The 18,015-nt window shown below is 39.0% G+C and overlaps 1 protein-coding gene across 4 annotated transcripts in view; it reads left to right on the forward strand.

Annotated features, from left to right (window-relative positions):
- Positions 1–18,015, forward strand: part of nipa2 (NIPA magnesium transporter 2) — a 37,896-nt gene that overhangs the window by 15,648 nt on the left and 4,233 nt on the right. Inside the window, exons 2-6 of one of the 4 annotated variants that reach the window (XM_043692301.1) lie at positions 7,086–7,177; positions 11,818–12,054; positions 14,368–14,424; positions 16,739–16,829; positions 17,748–17,908. In XM_043692301.1, coding sequence (XP_043548236.1) covers positions 11,916–12,054; positions 14,368–14,424; positions 16,739–16,829; positions 17,748–17,908 — 448 coding nt within the window. In that variant the 5' untranslated portion in view covers positions 7,086–7,177; positions 11,818–11,915. The remainder of the gene's footprint in view (positions 1–7,085; positions 7,178–11,817; positions 12,055–14,367; positions 14,425–16,738; positions 16,830–17,747; positions 17,909–18,015) is intronic. The other 3 variants (XM_043692299.1, XM_043692302.1, XM_043692303.1) reach the window with 3 other exon arrangements.

Below are 18,015 nucleotides of genomic sequence, written 5' to 3' on the forward strand. Positions count from 1 at the left end.
GCGTGTGAAAGTGCAGATGAAACTTTGATGGATGTGTAAGGCTCCTTAGGGGCCTTGGACAGAGGTGGGGGGGGGAGAGAGAGTGTGGGTGCAGGCTTTGCAATTCCTGTGGGGGCAGGGTGGGTTGTTAGGGGGCGTGGACCTGACAAGGTAATCGCGGAGGGTACGGTCTTTACGGAAAGCGGATGGAGTGGGGAGGAAAATGTAATTCTGGTGGGGTCTGTTTGTCAGTGGCAGAAATGGTGGACAATGATGCAATGTACACAGATTGGTGGGGTGAATGGTGAGGATGGGAGTGTTCTGTCTTTGTTGTGGCTGGAGGGGTGGGGATTGAGGGCAGACGTGTGGGATGTGGATGAGATGTACTGGAGGGCATCATTAACTATGTGGGAAGGGAAATTGCGGTCTTTTAAAAGGCCATCCGGTGTGTTCTGTGGTGGACTGGTCCTCCTGGGAGCAGATGAGGTGGAGGAATTGGGAATAAGGGATAGCATTTTTGCAGGAGGCAGGGTGGGAGGAGGTGCAATCCAGATAGCTGTGGGGGTCAGTGGGTTTATAGAAAATATCAGTGTTGACTTGGTCACTGTTGATGGAGAGGTTCAGGAAGGGGAGAGAAGTCTCCGAGATTGTCCATGTGAATTTAAGGTTGGGGTGGAAAGTGTTGGTGAAGTTGATGAACTGTTCATCCTCCTCGTGGGAGCATGAAGTGGGGCCGATGCAGTCATCAGTGTAGTGGAGGAAAAGGTGGGCAGTGGTGCCAGTGTAACTGCAGAAGATGGAATGTTCCACGTAGCCGACAAAGAGACAGGCATAGTTGGGGACCATGCGGGTGCCCCTGACTATCCCTTTCATCTGGAGGAAGTGGGGTGATTCGAAGGAGAAATTGTTGAGGGTGAGGACCAGTTCAGCCAAACGAATGAGTGTCAATGGAGGGTACAGGTGGGGACGTCAGGCGAGGAAGAAACTGAAAGCTTGGAGGCCCTGGTCATGGACTGGATGTCCATGGTGGAGGTGAGGCATTTGGGGCCGGGGAAACTGAAGTCTTGGAGGAGGTAGAGGGTGTGGGTGGTGTCCTGAACGTATGTGGGGAGTTCCTGGACCAGGGGGCATAGGACAGAATTGAGGTAGTGGAGATGAATTTGGTGGGGCAGAAGCAGGCTGAGACTGTTGGTCAGCTGGGGTAGTCAGGCTTGTGGATCTTGGGTAGGAGGTAGAATTGGGAGATGCGGGGTTCCCGAAATGAGGTTAGAAGCTGTGGGCGGGAATGAATGTTCGTAACCTTGTTAACAGGATTCATGCAGTGATACCTTCCCCTTGTTAGCTGACCTTGTGTACTGAATGCTTCCAATATTGTTAAATGGCTCTACATAATGACTGCTTTTCCCCCTTGTTAACCCATTACCCTTGCCTCCAGCACCTCATTGTTAACTGTACGTTGTTATCTGATCTGAATCATGCTCAGCTGAACCACTTGTTTCACAAAACTCAGAACTTAACTCTTTCCTTGCCTGCTTATACCCACTGTACATTCTCATTCCTTCCTTTTATCATTTCACAATAACCACCGAGATGGCACTACCAGCTTTCATAAGACTGATTATAACAACAGTATAACAACAGCACTAGCAGGCTAGGTGAATGCAGCATTCTTTGCTGCCTCTGCTCCCGCTCAGCTGTTCAATGTAACAAAGCCAACTGGCTGTTGTGATGTTAGCTTGATCAGTGAACCTTCATATCCCTTAAATGATCGAAAGACAAGGTAAAGCTCACATGGTTTTATGTCCGTAGGAAAGCCACTGACAAAAAGCTTAGCCACCTCCTCTTCACTGTTGTTAGCTTCTTCACTTTTCGTGCTCATGACTGGGGAGCTGATTGAATCCATTGGATCAGGTTTGAAGTTTTTTACAATCCATCAACATCTAAATTTACTGCCTAAAAAATTCAGTCAATTGTAAACAACAATCAAAGGTTCTAAAATCAAACCCTCGGGTGCCTCCATTCAAGTTATTCAAAAATTATTTTCTTTTAACAAATTGATACTTGGCTAATGTGAAAGCTGTCAGGAAAAGTATTTCAAAAGTCTGGAACAGCAAGAAAATACCAGAATGTTTCCTGGGCTTTAGCAATTGAAGAGGCAGTTTCAGTTCAGATTTAAATCTCAAATATTTGTGGGAAATAAATGCAGAATATTTTTAAGATATGTTCTCCAACTAAAGCTTCCCAAATAAAACAGTCAGAATTACAGTGGCAACTTTGGTAGAAATCGACATTCTTTGAATTTACAGTATGACGGGGCCAATGAAGTCTTAATAATAATTAATAGAATTCTTCTAGTTCTAATTTTCTCAAGAAAACGTTTACAAAACATTAAACTAAAGATGCGCTCTTCTTTTTCTGTTTGCTCTGCATTAAAACACAGCAGCAAAGATATTTTAATATAATACTCTCATCTGGCTAAAGCATGACCACTGACCCAACTTTTTTTTTTAAACAGGCATTGTAGAAAAAAAACTCGAACTCAAATCAACTTGTTTTAAGGTTACAAGGTTGATAATTTTAAGAAGGACATAATATTGTACAATTTCAATGTAAAAACAAAATCTGGTCCATTCCATAGCCCACAAACACACTGAATTGAGATCCTGATTCAAACAAAGCAAAACAGTTACTTGAAAGGATTTTCCGAACGAGTATTCTAACAAAGCAAAATTTTTAAACATCACTCTCATCACGGCACAATCTACATTAAAATGTTCCTTTTTCAACCCAGGTATTAATGCAGCCTTAATTTCAGTGTTTTCTCATTTTTTTTTTGCATTCTCTCACTGGAATTATATTTATAAAAAGAGAGTCCTCGCAGCAGATGACGTGGTGCTGCAATCAAAGCCACTCTCTTCCCCCAGAACAAAGACTCTGTGCCTCAAATTTCACCATGAGGGAATTTTAACCCCTTTCTCATTTATTCCTCAAGGGCGCCCAAATCTCACTTAAACACAGGGGGCTGAAGCTCAGCACACTGTGGAGGACTTGAACCTCAAATCAACCCACCCAGTATACTCGAACCCCAGGACCATGCAGAGGACTTGAACCTCAATCAAACCCACCTTGGGGGACTCTAACCCCAGTACGGCATAGAGGAATCGAACACTGTCATTAATTTCACAAGGGAACGGCTGTGAATGTTATCACTTGGTGTCCTGTTCACACAGATTCAATCATGCTAAGGCAAATGTTCTTAATTGTCTTACAGCATCCTGTTATCACTTGGTGAGTCCAGTGTCCCTATCTTTTGCATTCTTTAAGTTTCTCTTTCTCCCCCCCCATTTTTCTGAGCCTTCCTGCCTATCTGTTTTCTAGTGAAGTAAATGTGTTCTATAATTCAGCATTACATCTTAGTCTAAATGTTTAAAGACAAGTTTTAAGGCAATTGACTTTCTCAGTAGTAGGGGCATGGAACTCTCTGCCTGCAACAGTTGGCCAACTTAGTCCCATATCTCTGCGTGAATGTGTAGAGGGTATAAGCAGGCAGGAAAAGAGTTAAGTTCTGAGTTTCGTGAAACAAGAGATTCAGCTGAACGTGACTCAGATTAGATAACAACGTTCATTTAACAATAGGGTGCAGGAAGCAAGGGTAATGGGTTAATAAAGTGGGAAGCAGTCATTACGTAGTTGGCGTTTGCCAACTTTTAAGGGCATTTAAATTGTCACTGGATAGGCATATGGATGAAAATGGAATAGTGTAAGTTAGATGGGCTTCAGATTGGTTCCACAGGTCGATACAACATTGAGGGCTGAAGGGCCTATACTACACTGGTATATTCTATGTTAAAATCTTTTTTTAAATTAAAAATATAGATTGTTTTTATTACAGGCAACAATCCACTGTCTGAGAGGGTAGTGGCAACAGACTTCTCATGCCATTTTTAAAAGTAGTTAAACATGCATTTCAAGTCCGTAAACTTGAAGGCTATCAGCTGAGATCTGAAATGTGCGATTAGGAAGTTCCTTTTTGACTGCCTTAAACACAATGGGTAAAAGGACACCTGCATTATACATTTCTGTAATTCTATTATCAAAGCATTTGCAAAGTTCCAGTAAACAAGAATGAAATGAATTGTTCTACACTGATAATGGCTGATATAAAGTCTGAACGTAGAGCATCTGAAGCCAGTCAAGTTAGAAGAGGTGAAAACTGAAAGGACCAAAAGACATAGGAGCAGAAATTAGGCCATTCAGCCCATTGAGTCTGCTCTGCCTTTCAATCATGGCTGATGAGTTTCTCAACCCCATTCGCTTTCTCCCCATAACCCTTGATCCCCTTGAGACTCAAGAACCTACCTATCTCAGTATTAAATATGGTCAGTGACCTGGCCTCCAGAACCTTCTATGGCAATGAATTGTAATGTTATATGTTTTATGAGTCTTATTGAGTTGCTGCAGCACATCGGAACAAGAACAAAAGGACTATTCAATCCTTCAGCCTGTTTCACCATTCAATGAGATCATGGGTGATCTGTGCCCTAACTTCATATGGGCAACCTGCCTGTTGCCCATATTCCTTATTACATTTGCTACAGAAAAATTTCAGATTTAAAATTAACAATTGATCTAGCATTAACTGCTGTTTGAGAGTTCCAAACCGCTATTATCCTTTCTGTATAGAAATGCTTCCCAACACCCCTCCTGAATGGCTGGAAATGTGTTGCTGGAAAAGCGCAGCAGGTCAGGCAGCATCCAGGGAACAGGAGAATCGACGTTTCGGGCATAAGCCCTTCTTCAGGGCTTATTTCAACTTACCCCTCCTGAATGGTCTGGCTCTAATATTTAGACAATGTCCTGTGATTCTGGAATGTCCAACCAGTGGAGATAGTTTATCTTTACTTGTTCCTGTTGATGTTTACCTTTTCCTGTTAATATCTTGAAGACTTTGATCTATACCCTCTTCAGCTTCTAAATTCTGGAGAAAACAGGCCTAATTTTACTATGAGTTCTCTTAAATGGTGCTAAATGTTGTGTACTCATTGTTCTTATATCTTTGTTGAAGCTGGGCACAGCTCACCTGTAAAAAGGGATGTGAACGTAAGTCCAGACATCTGTGAGTGAGGGTAAAATCTAATTCCAGGAGCAAAATCAATGTTATTTGGAAAAATACATATGCTCTTAAATATCAAGTTTATAGAAGCGGGGCATTGAATTGTATTTTAATGGCAGGCTTTAATGGCCATCCCTAACAGCATTGTCGGTGTACCTATATCAAATGGACTGCAGCAGTTCAAAAATGCAGCTCACCACCACCACTTTGGTGGACAAAAAGTGCTGGTCGAGCTAGCGAAGCCCATGCTTTATGAATGAATGAATAAAGAACCACTTGCGCTCCTAAGGGAGCAGACTGAAACTAATCATTGGGTTTGGAGAAATCTGTGTCGTGTAAATTGTTACACAGGTACAAACCTTTAATTCCACTTTTACCTTTAATCATCTTGTTACCTGGAACAGAATTGAACTGAAATATAAAAAAATTGTGCTTGTATTGCAACCTTAGTTCTTAGACTGAAAGTCTGCAACACTAATAACATTACAATGTTAGCATCAGAATTTGAAGAAATATACTTAGTTTATTGACTAATAACACTGAAAAATTAACTTCTTGAAAATAATAATGCATGGAATAGCTAAGAGCTGGTCAGATGCTAGGAATTCTGCAGTGAATAAGACCATAAGATTTAAGAATAGAAATAAGTCATTTAGCTCCTCAAATTTGCTCCACCTTTCAATGAGATCATGGCTGATCTGATAATCCTCAACTTTACTTTGCTATCTTATCTCATAGCCTTTGATTCCCTCACCAATTAAAAATCTGTCTACCTCAGCTTTAAATATTCAGCCTCCTACAGTCAAGCATTTCATTAATTCACTACCTCAGAATAAATTCTTCCTCATTGCTCTTCAAAAAGATGACACTTTATTCTGAAATTTTGTAGCAGCGCTATGTGCAATCTACAAGGCACACTGCAGAAATTCACCAAGGCCCTGTAGACAACACCTTTTTAACCCACATCAACTACCATATAGAATGTAAGGGACAGCAGATTATTGGAAACACTATTACCTGCAAGTTTCCTTCAAGCCACTCGCCATCCTGACTTAGAAATATATTGTTGTTCCTTCGATGTTGCTTGGTCAAAGTCCTGGAACTCCCTCCCTCATGGCATTGTGGATGTAAATCTACCAAATGGACTGCCATGATTCAAGAAGGCAACTCACCACCACCTTGAGGGCAATTAGGAATAGTCTGTCAGTGTTGATCCAGCCAGCAAAGCCTATATCTCAGGAGTGAATAAGATAGTTATTAATTGTAAATTGATTTTGTTTTTAGTTGAAATCAGTAGGCAGCATTGTAATACTTTTGGTTCTTATTACTCAAGTGATAGTGTTGTCATGTTATTAAATCTATTACTGTTAATGCTTGGAATCTCAATGATTATGTACAAGAGGACACCACCCAGTTGTCCAATTTGTGCTTGCTGTTTTGATGCATAATTCTGCTGCCCCTATCTCCTGCTCCCTTACATCTGAGGTTTTTGTTGTACTTGGCTACTTACTTATCTTTTGAATACTATTGTTGAACCTATAACCACTACCCCATCAGGAAATTATTCCAAAATGTAACCACCCAGTGTGTGAAAAAAATATTTTCCTCAACTTGCCTCTGATTCTTTTGTCAATTGCCTTAAATCTGTGCTCTCTTGACCCTTCACTCGAATGCAAAATAACTACTAGTTACTTTGATGAATATTCAGTGTGGCAATGGGAGATTGACTTGCATGAAAATTATATTTCATGAATAGTTATTCCTAAATCTAAGTGCAAAATGTTTAGGTCTCTTGGTTTATTAAAACTTTAATTTAAAATGATTTTTTTTTTGGTTTGCAGTGTTATAATATTAAAGTATAAGTGCAGCAGAGGAAAGCCATTCTGTGAAACTAAGTGTGAGCTGAGCAGTCACCTCTTCATGATCACTCCTGCCTTCGTCTTTCTCACTATAAAAAATTTACAATTAAACAGGAGTCTTATTTCCCCAACAGAGATATTGTGCATCATTTGTAAATGGAAACCGAATGCATTTATTGGAAAGTGAAACTGCATGTTGGCAATTTTCAACAAAGAACGGCAGAAGGTATTGTAACAATTACTTAACCATTGCTGGTGTCATGTGGTCTCAGTTGACCATTCTGATTAGTTAATTGTACCCAACAGGCAGAAGATTAATATGGAAGAGTAATACTATTCAGTCTATTATAATTCATTCAAAAAATGTGTTTTTGGAACTGTGTGGCAGTACTTCTAAAGCTGATACTGTAATATCAACAATGTATCTATCTCTGGCTTGAAGAGGTTTTTTTGTGTAATCTCCAAATTTAGGTTCCTGAAATTCTGCATAGTTTTTTTGCAGACAGAGGCTAATAAAGAGAAGACCGTATTCGGATAAAGATAAAAATCACACAACACCAGGTTATAGTCGCAACAGGTTTATTTGGAAGCACTAGCTTTTGGGATAAGTTGGGATAAAGGGATCTTTTTCAGGATGGTAATCCGTAACTAGTGGAGTGCCAGAAGGATCACTGTTGGGTCCACAGTTGGCTGTGCACTTTGGCAGGAAGAATGAAAGAGCTGAATGCCATTTAAATGGAGCGAGACTGCCAGAAGCTGCTGCACAGTAGAACTAGAATGTCAGGGGTGTGGAAACCTAAGCAGGCTGACAAGGGAAAGAGAAACAGGGACAGTAATAAAAGAACAAGTAAAATGCAAAAACAGTAGACAGGATAATCAAGAGCTAATATAAGTTAATAACAATATAAGTAGAAATAATAAACTAATGGGGTTAAAGATAGGCTTCCTGGTCCTGATGGTTTGCATCCTAGGATCCTAAAAATAGCTAGAGATAGTGCGCTGATTGTAATTCTCCAAAAATCTGTGAATTCTGGAGAAGTGCCAGAGTATTGGAAAACTACCAGTGTGACACCCCTATTTAAAAAAAAAAGGCAGAAAGCAGGTAACTGTAGGCAGATTAGTTTGATTGTTGGAAAAATATTGTAATAAATTATTGAGAAAGTAATAATAGATTTGGCAAATTATAATCAAATTAAGCAGAGTCAGCTATTGAAAGGGAAATGTGGCTATTGAAAGGGAAATAGTATCTGACTAACTTAGTTTTTTGAAGAAGTATGAACCAGAGTGGACAGAGTGAATTCAGTGGAGATGTTATATTTGGACTTCCAGAAGGCATTTGACAATGTACCTCACAAAAATCCGAAGAACCCATGGTATTGGAATTAATGTATGGTGTGGATAGAGAATTGGTTAATGGTCAGGAGGCAGCAAGTGGAGATAAGGGGTACTTTTACAGGTTGGGAACCTGTAATCAGTGGAGTTGCCCCGGGGTCAGTACTGGGGCAACTGTTTAAAAATATATTAATGCCTTGGAGGAAAGGAGCAAATGTGCTATTGTCAGATTTGCAGATGAGACAAAAATAGGTGGAAAGGCAAGTTGCAAAGGTGTTTAAGAACAGTTTAGAGAAAGAGGTTAATAAGTAATTCAACAAAAAGTTGGCAAATGGTGTATAATGTTGGAAAATGTGGCATTCAACTTGGAAGATAGAGCAAAATAATTCTTGAATTAAAATAATATTTAATTAACTAAATAATTTAAGTAGTATTTAAATTTGAAAAAGACTGTAGAAAGCTGCAGCACAAAAGGACTTGGAGGTATTTGTGCACCAAACAGTGAAAGCTAGCACATAGGTGCAGCAATTAATCAGGGAGACTCGTGGAATGTTGATCCTTATTTCCAAGGGGTTGGAGTACAAGAGTAGGGAAGCCGTACTGCAACTGTACAAGTTGCTAGTGAGGCACATCTGGAGTACTGTGAACAGTTTTGGTCCCCTTTTCTGAGGAAAGAGATTTCATTGGAGACAGTTCAGAGAAGGTTGACGAGGATGATCGCTGATATTGATCAAAGGCTAAATGGGTTGGCACTTCATTCACTGGAGTTTAGAAGAATGAGAGAGCATCTGATTGAAATACAGCAAACATCATTTTAACCAGCACGCTTGATAAACCGAGAAAAATTATATACTTCAAATACTACGAAGCTTACTGCTATAATTATTCTGCCCATTATTATAGTTTTTAAATTTATTTACCAAAATGTAAATATACTTGTTCAACTGAATGGCCACTCAAAATATCAGCAGTTGATTTAAGCTCTCATAAATTTATCCTTAAATATTACAATTTACCACAATGTTAGAGTAGTCACTTGAGAGCGACAAGGCTCTCTGCCAGTAAGTTTTATTTCAGGCAAAGTTACATTATTATTTGTAATTTATGTTGTAAATAAAATATATCAATGATATGTATACCCACTGAATCACGTTTCTGTTACTTAGTGTATGTTTTTACGTTGATTATGTGGACCTCTTGATCAATCCAGCACATCCCTGGTTCCATAAGTGCACGTTAATAAAACATTTGCTTAAAAAGGATTCTAAAGGGGCTTGACAGGGTCAATGCTGGAAGGCTGATTTCCTTCATGAGAGAATCTAGGACCAGAGGGCATAATGGGTTACCATATTAAGACTGAGGTGAGGAGGAATTTCTTCTCTGAGAGTTGAGAGTCCTGTGAGAAAGTTGATTCACCTGGTTGTAACAGAATGAAATCTACAAACCAAAGGAAATAAATTTGGGGAAGAAATTATGGTCTGAAATCGTTGAACTCGCTGAGGCCAGAAGGTTTGGAAGTGCCTAATTGAGATTATATTTGTGAACCTTATAGAAATGTTCTTTCAAACCATCACTGAATCCTCATTTGGTGTCTCATTGAGAACAGGACATGTTGTGAGCAGTGAATATAGTGTGCCAAGTTGAAAGAAGTGCACTTGTATTGCTGTTTCACCTCGATGGGATGTTTAGGGCCTGTGGCAGTGAAGAGAGGGATATAGGAAAAAGGGCAGGATTTGCATTTCCTGCTCTTGCATAGAAATATGCCACAAGAAAGGTTGGGGTATTGGGATGGTCAAGCAGTGCACCATTGTTGTGAAGGAAATGGTTTCTTTGGAATGCTGAGATGCTGTGAAAAAAATCTGTTTAGCAATGGCCTTGCTTTCGGTTGGTAGAAATAGTAGGGCATAATAATTTGAATACTGAAGTTAAAGGAGTGGAAGATGTGGGCGAGTCTTGGTTTTACTCTCATTCCTCCTTTTAGTTTTGCTTTGAGATAGCAGCTGTGCAGTATTCACACCACCTCTCGATGCACCTATTGTTTCTCAACCTGCTCCTTTACAACTTAGTTTGATCCTTCCCATTCACCTCTTTTATCATTTGATCTCTCCTGTCTTCCACCCTATCACGTGCCACTCCTTTTGTGCTCTCTATAACCCTCTCCACTTCTTTTCATGCACTTCAAATTGTTTCCATTTCTAATTTTACCCAGTCGGATGAAAGGTCGTTGACCTGAATGATTAATTTTGTTTCCTTCCCTGTGGATACAGATAAACCTGCTGAGTATTTTCCAATATTTTCTATTTCAAGTTGTCAGCACCTGCTTTATTTTGTTTGTATAATTTTTCGTTGTGTTCTGGTTGGGAGTTTACAGTAAGAAATTAAAAATACTTTTTTATCTTGTCGAACCTTTATTTCTATTTATTTTCTTTCTCTCGTTCTTGACATTAAGGGTGAGATAACTCAGTTTAAAATCTCTTGAGACTTGGGATGTCTTGCTCATTTGTTCACTCACTCATTAAATTTGCTCTGGGTATTTATGAAAGTGAAAAGGCACAAGGGATGTTAACTGGTGAGCACGCATGTTAATGTATTTTCCTTTTCGTCATACTGCTAATTACTTCATAGCATACCATTTCTTATGTTCCCCTCCAGCACAGTTGTTAACTAAAGGAAGTGAAGATGCCATATTCAGAATTGTCTATGCTTTGCACAGGAAACATATTTGTCTGTGTCTCTGCTTGTGTAAACCAAAGTGTGTGAAAAGTGGAAAAACATGTTAGATGAGTGATAACTGGTTTTCTGATTCTGCTGAAATCTCATTATGAATTTCAGGGACATTTGGTCCTTCAAGCCTGCTCCATGATTCATTCGATAAGGGTGGCACTGCAAAAGCGCCTGATTCATCATTTCGTGATGAAGAGCTTATGCCCGAAACATCGACTCTCACCAGACCTGTGCTTTTCCAGCGCCACACTCTTCAAATTCGACTCTCCCGTATCTGCAGTCCCATTTGCTTCTCCCTGAGGGAGATTTAAACAATCCTTGGATAAGCATATGGATGATGTTGGGGTAGTGTAGGAGAATGGGCTTAGATTAGTTCGCAGGCCGGCACAACATCAACGGCCGAAGGGCCTGTTCTGCGCAGTATTGTTCGATGTTCTATGCTCCACAATTCATCGGGGTCATGGCCACTCATTGGCTTGTGTTCAAATATTAACAGTTTAGCAAGAAAACTTTGGAAATATGCAGTAGTGTTTCCTTTTGAAAATAAATGTACTTTTCTTATTTAATTCAATTCAGAGAAATTCACATCCAGTTTATTAATTGAATTCACACAAGACTATTAAAGTCTGCAGTGTATTTTGGATATATCTGATTGCACATACAGTAATAGTGTCTACCTATAATTAAGAGGGTATGTGTCAAAACAAAATCCTAAATAAACCTCAGGGAACAATGTTTCTTGTGTTCTACCTTTGATACATTTCTATGTGAAATATATTAACCTATTATTATGTTTGTTTTTGATCATAGCTCTACTTATAACCCTTACTTGTTTGTCTCAGTCCTAGTGGGGAATACTGTGTTTGGTCCTTAATGTGATAAACCCCTGCTTGCCAGTACCAAGAAGAATGGGCCAGGAAAGAGGAAAATATGACTTTTATGTTGGCTTGGCATTAGCTATTAGCTCCAGCATATTTATTGGAGGGAGTTTCATCTTGAAAAAGAAAGGTCTCCTTCGACTGGCCAAAAAAGGGTCAATGCGAGCAGGTGAGATTTTATTTACAACAGAATTCCTCTAATAAGGTCGATTTTTTTGAACAATAAAGGAATTAAGGGATTTAGTGAGAGCGCGGGTAAGTGAATCTCAGTCCATGAAAAGATCAGCCATGATCTTATTGCACAGCTTACTCCTGCTCCGAGCTCTTATATTCTAATAAAATTCTAATATGCGAAATGAAGTTGTTTTGATTCACTATTCCTGCACCATCTTCTGAGGGTAGCTATGTTAAATGTCATGATTCAGAGATGCCGGTGTTGGACTGGGGTGTACAAAGTTAAAAATCACACAACACCAGGTTATAGTCCAACAGGTTTAATTGGAAGCGCACTAGCTTTCGGAGCGACGCTCCTTCATCAGGTGATTGTGACAATCACCTGATGAAGGAGCATCGCTCCGAAAGCTAGTGCTTCCAATTAAACCTGTTGGACTATAACCTGGTGTCGTGTGATTTTTAACTATGTTAAATGTGGTGTTGTCGGTGTTACCCCTGTAAATAATGTTTTAAAATCCAGTTTTATTTTCATATGCACATGGTACTTTCTGATGTAATGTCACTCGTTTTGAATAATTATGGCTGTGACAATTTATCTTGTGTGAAAACGCAGTTGGCCAAATGGTGAATGCTGAAAGTTCATTCTGCACCTTAAGACATAATGAATTTATGCTGCACTATGTTTTATCTGGCAACTTAGTTGGAGACATCTCTTCATAATATGATGCAACACAAGGAAGCCATTTGTTTTATTGTACCTATGCCAGCTTCTTGAAAGGGCTATGTAGTTAATCTCATCTCAATGCTTTATCCACATAGTTCAAAGTTTTCTCCTACAAATGATCAAATTTCACTTTGAAAACAACTATTAAAATTGCTTTCAATCACATTCATGGTACTGCATCCTTGGAATTCCTGTACATTTTTTTTCTTAATCTGGCTCATTTTCTAATTGTAGGTTATTATTGTGCAATCAAAAAAACCTTTCTCATTTATGTACCGAATTGTTCAATAAACAACTCTTATTTGAACAAATCTTCCATTTGCCTTCTCAATTCTAAAGAGAACATTTCCTGCTTCTCTAATCTCTCTACATAACTGAAGCCTGAATTACTAGTCCTAGTAAATCATCTCTGCATTCTCTGAGGCCTAGAACTTGCTTCTTAAAGTGTGGTGGCTACAATGAGACTGTCATACTTGCTTTGTAGTTGTATTCTATCCCTTGGTTTATAAAGCCAAGGATTCTTTATGCTGTCAAAACAATGTTCTAGGTTTGTTCTGTCTCCTTCAAAGATATATTTTATACACGTGCACACACGCGCAAACGTGCACGCGTGCACGTGTACACATGCACCCAGGAGTTCTTTTCACTCATCAGTACATCATTTAAATTGTCAATTCTGAGATCACCTTTAATTTGTCTGATGATGGGTCTAATTACTATCTTTGCTTCCATTGGAAGGACCACTTCAGACAGTCTTTGATTAATTCACAGTCTGGAGTATAAAAGTAATGACAGTCCAGACTGGTCTTGTTTTTAATCCCTCGTCTGTTTTCAGTTAGCTGCTCAGTTGGGATGGTAGTATAATTAACTCCAGCATCTGTGTGCTAAGATTACAAAATATCAGCCAGGATGAAGAGAGGGAAGGATATGCTTAGCTGTGAAATACACAATATCATGCTGTTTGTCAATATGCAATAAGTTCACACAATGAGACAAACCTAGGTGTTGAAGTATCATATGATGTCTGGTGTTCATGTCACTGGTATTTCAGCATGAGCATAGCTTTTTCTAGAGTAGTTTCAAAGGATAATCTAAAGGAGAAACCTAAGTCCATTCGGTATGTGAAGTGAAACTGTGCTTGCTCCTTTTGTCAGCAACTCCAGTTTCACTGGCATGAAGAGGATCAGTAGCATTAGAAAAGATTTCCTCAAAAATAAACTGAGGTAGGTGATTATAAAATCTCCTGAATGGAAATCAAGATGTGGAGATGCCAGTGTTGGAATGGGGTGGGCAATGTTAAAAATCTCTCAACACCAGGTTATAGTCCAACAAAATTATAATCTGGTGTTGTGTAATTTTTAACTAAATGGAAATTTGAGACTTACCTTTCATCAGTGTATTGGAAATGATGGAGATAAGAAACAGGAAGAAGAATGAGATGTTGTCAGCATGTTGCTACTTTCAGATAATGTACACTGCCTCACAATCTGTGCCTGCTTATTCGTAGAAATGTCTTTCTAAACTAGAATTATTGTTGATTATTTAATTATTTCTATGCAATTTTTTTCTTCTGTGAACCCACAGGTCAGGGAGGGCATGCATATCTCAAAGAGTGGCTATGGTGGGCTGGACTGTTGTCAAGTAAGTATGACAGCAATGTGGGTTCTCTGATTAATGGACTCGGCTGGCGCGCGCGCTCTCTTAATTTTTTCATGAAACTATTAATTTCTCAAATATCAGTCTGAAAGTAAGCAGTCAGGAGAATGCAAAGATGCAACAAAAGCCTTTTTTTAAGAAGAAATGAGGGGGCAAGAACAGGCAGAATATCATGTGCAGAAATGTGAAGTTATTCACTTTGAAAAAAGGAGAATATGTATTTTTTAGAAGTGGCAGCTTAGGAAATAATGGTTTTCAAATGTATCTGGGGGCCTTTGTATATGAATCACAGAAAGTTAACATGCAGGTAATAGCAATTAGAAAAGCAAATGGTATTTTAAGCCTCTATTACAAAGGGAATGAAGTAAGAAAGTCTTACTGCAATTACATAGGAAGATTGGAAGGCCAAGACTGGAATGTTGTCATCTTATTTAAAGCACAGCATATTTGACTTGGAGGAATTATAGGAGAGGTTCACTAGGCTTATTCCTGGACTAAAGGGATTATCCCAAGAGTGGAGGTTGAGCGGAGTAGATTATTCCTTAGTGAGAGGTGATCTCATTAAACTATACAAAATTATTGAGATACTGCTTAGCAAGATTGATGTGAGAACAGTATTTTCTTCAGCTTAGGGAGTCTAGAAAGTGGGGTACATTGGCATTTAGGAGTGAGATGAGGGAAAATGTCTTCAGTCTGTGAATCTTGGAATGCTCTGTTGTACAGGAGGGCAGATGCTCCACCATTGTGTTTTTGAGTATGACATCAACTGACTTGAATACTAAGGGAATTGAAGGGGTGTGGGAGGTTATATCTGAGGTGGAATATCAACCATAGTCTTATTCTCCCCTTTCTAATCTAGAATTACTCAGGAAATTTCTGTGCAACCGCGCTCAGTTCATTTAACTTAAAAACAAAGGCTCCAGTCTAGGAAATGCCTTGGATTAAAGGGCAAAACGGTGGCTCAGTGGTTTGCACTGCTGCCTCATAGCACCATGGGCCCAGGTTTGATTCCATCCTCAGGCAATTGTGTGTGTTGAGTTTGTACATCCTCCCTGTGTCTGCGTGGGTTTCCTCTGGTTGTTGTGATTTCCTTGCACAGGCCAAAGATATGCAGGTTAGGTGCATTGGCTGTGCTAAATTGCCCATAGTGTCCAGGGATGTGCAGGCTCGGTGGGTTAGCAATGGGAAATAAATGGTTACAGGTAGAGGGTTGGATCTGAATGGAATGCTTTTTGGGGGGGTGGGGTTGGTGTAAACATGATGGGCTGAATGTTTCCACAATGTAGGGATTCAATGAAATTGGTTGCTATTTAGCCTGCTATTCACATAACTGTTTCATATCAATTTGAAACTATTTTAAGAGTTAATGCTGTACATTATGGATGTTTTGTAAAGCAGTTTTAACGATTGTGTTAGACATTGAAAATGTTCCAGTTTAATCTGAATTGTAAATCAAGCTTTGATTACTCACTAAGTCTTGTTTGAACATAATTGCTGTAATTTGTGACTGTAAACAAAATGTTGTCATGTTATTATAAAATTACTTTTAATACTCTGTTCGCTGTGTAGGATTGAATAATTTCAAGCTAAATGCAGATTTTGTGCTTTGCTATTTTAATTAGGCCTGGGAGTCACTAGTTTCTGGTTTCAAGTACAGCACTAGGGTCTAAAAGTCAAGGCTGTCACTCCACTGTAGTACTGTGAGCATGATGCTTTGATGGAGGTGCCATCTATTAAATGAGATGCTTAAACCATGCTCTCAGCCTGCTCGGATGGTGTGTATAATTTCAAAGAAGGATGGTAGAGTTAATCCCTGGTGCTTTTATCAATATTTATTCCTCAATCAACCTCGCAAGAGGTAAAGTCACCATAGTCCCAGGGAGCCAAAAATAGACACTCTGGTTATCATCACATTGTTGTTTGGGTGTTTGCACAAATTGGATCCCGCCTTTGTTTCATCACGAGGGAAGCATTTTTTAAAAATACTGTACTTTATTAGCTGTAGAAGCTTTGAGACATCTAGTCACCATGAAAAATGTTACAAAAATACAAATCTTTCTTTTTAGGTCATATCAGCTCTGCTTTGTACCCACCCAAGGATATAAATGTCTTTGTCTATTTAGAAAGGTTTTTAAAAATTCTTGATATCACAAGATAAGTAGGATGGAATATTTGAGGCCAAATGTAATTTTTGCAGCTATTCGTTGTTTTATAAAATTATAATACATTTCATGCTATTAAAGTTAAAGTGCAGCTTAAGATATCGAGAATTTTAACTGACTTCTTTGTCTCATTGCAGTGGGTGCTGGAGAAGCTGCTAACTTTGCTGCATATGCCTTTGCTCCAGCAACGTTAGTGACACCATTGGGAGCTCTTAGTGTTCTCGTAAGGTAGGCATATTGTTGCTGCACATCAGAGGAAAAAAAGTAACAAATCTTAGTGTAAAATATGGCCCCCAATCAATATAGTATGAAATTACAGCTTACAACATTTTCATATAGAGAACAACCTCTATTGTCCGAACAAGACAGATGGGGAGTATTTTGCTCGGATAACGTTTTTATGGGACCTTGAGATCTTGATCGGATAATCTGAAATTCGGGTAATTGACTTTTGGATAACCGAGGTTGTTCTGTAGCTTCTCTCTGGCAGGTTTGGGTCTCCTTCAAAGCAGAGCACAGATTATAGCTCCTCTCTGCAAAGACACTTGGCAAATCAGAATCTGGGAGCAGACTGGATGTTGATCTGTGCACGTACAGGCTGCTCCTTGAATACACACAGGGCTTAAAAGCTTATTAATTGCTGATGTATTTTAGTGTATTTTAATGCACGTTGGACCACGTGCAAACCATGAGTGTCCATAGCAAATGAAAATTTGCTTATCATAATTGTCAGTAGACTGACTGTACCCAATCAGGGTGAAGCTGTTAATTAGCTCAATTAAGTATTGAGATGCAGCTAAAAGGCATCTGGTTACAGGTACAAACATGTCTTTTCTACCTTGGTGAGATCATATTTGTGTGCATTAATCTTGGGGAAAAATATTTTCCCTCTCTTGCACAGTATTTTAATATTTATATAATGTGCTATCTGTCATCTTCCAAAGCAAGAGTGAACTCTACAACAGCATGAATGTAGGCAAAAGATGGCCATAGTTTTTTGTTGGTGTCTCCTGTCCTGTGGCACTTGAATCTCAGTACTGAACAATTTTTGAACTTTAATTGTGGTCAAATAACTGTGGTGTTTTTGAGTTTGCTTCAAACATAATATTTAAATTCCTCTTATATGTTGGGGTTCTGTTTCCATAGTGCTGTCTTGTCATCTTACTTTCTGAATGAGAGACTTAACCTCCATGGCAAGCTTGGTTGCTTTCTAAGTATTGTTGGTTCTACTGTTATGGTAATACATGCTCCACAAGAGGAAGAGGTGGAAACTATTCAGGAGATGGCCGTTAAACTTAAAGATCCAGGTATAGTATCCACTTGTACTTTAGCCTATTTATTTCATATTTAATTTAAATAAGGCATAGCTTTGGTTCATTGAGTAGCACCCTTGTTTCTGAGCAAAAAGCTGTGG

The sequence above is a fragment of the Chiloscyllium plagiosum genome, chromosome 6 (assembly GCF_004010195.1).
Source record: "Chiloscyllium plagiosum isolate BGI_BamShark_2017 chromosome 6, ASM401019v2, whole genome shotgun sequence".
Classification (NCBI taxonomy): domain Eukaryota; kingdom Metazoa; phylum Chordata; class Chondrichthyes; order Orectolobiformes; family Hemiscylliidae; genus Chiloscyllium; species Chiloscyllium plagiosum.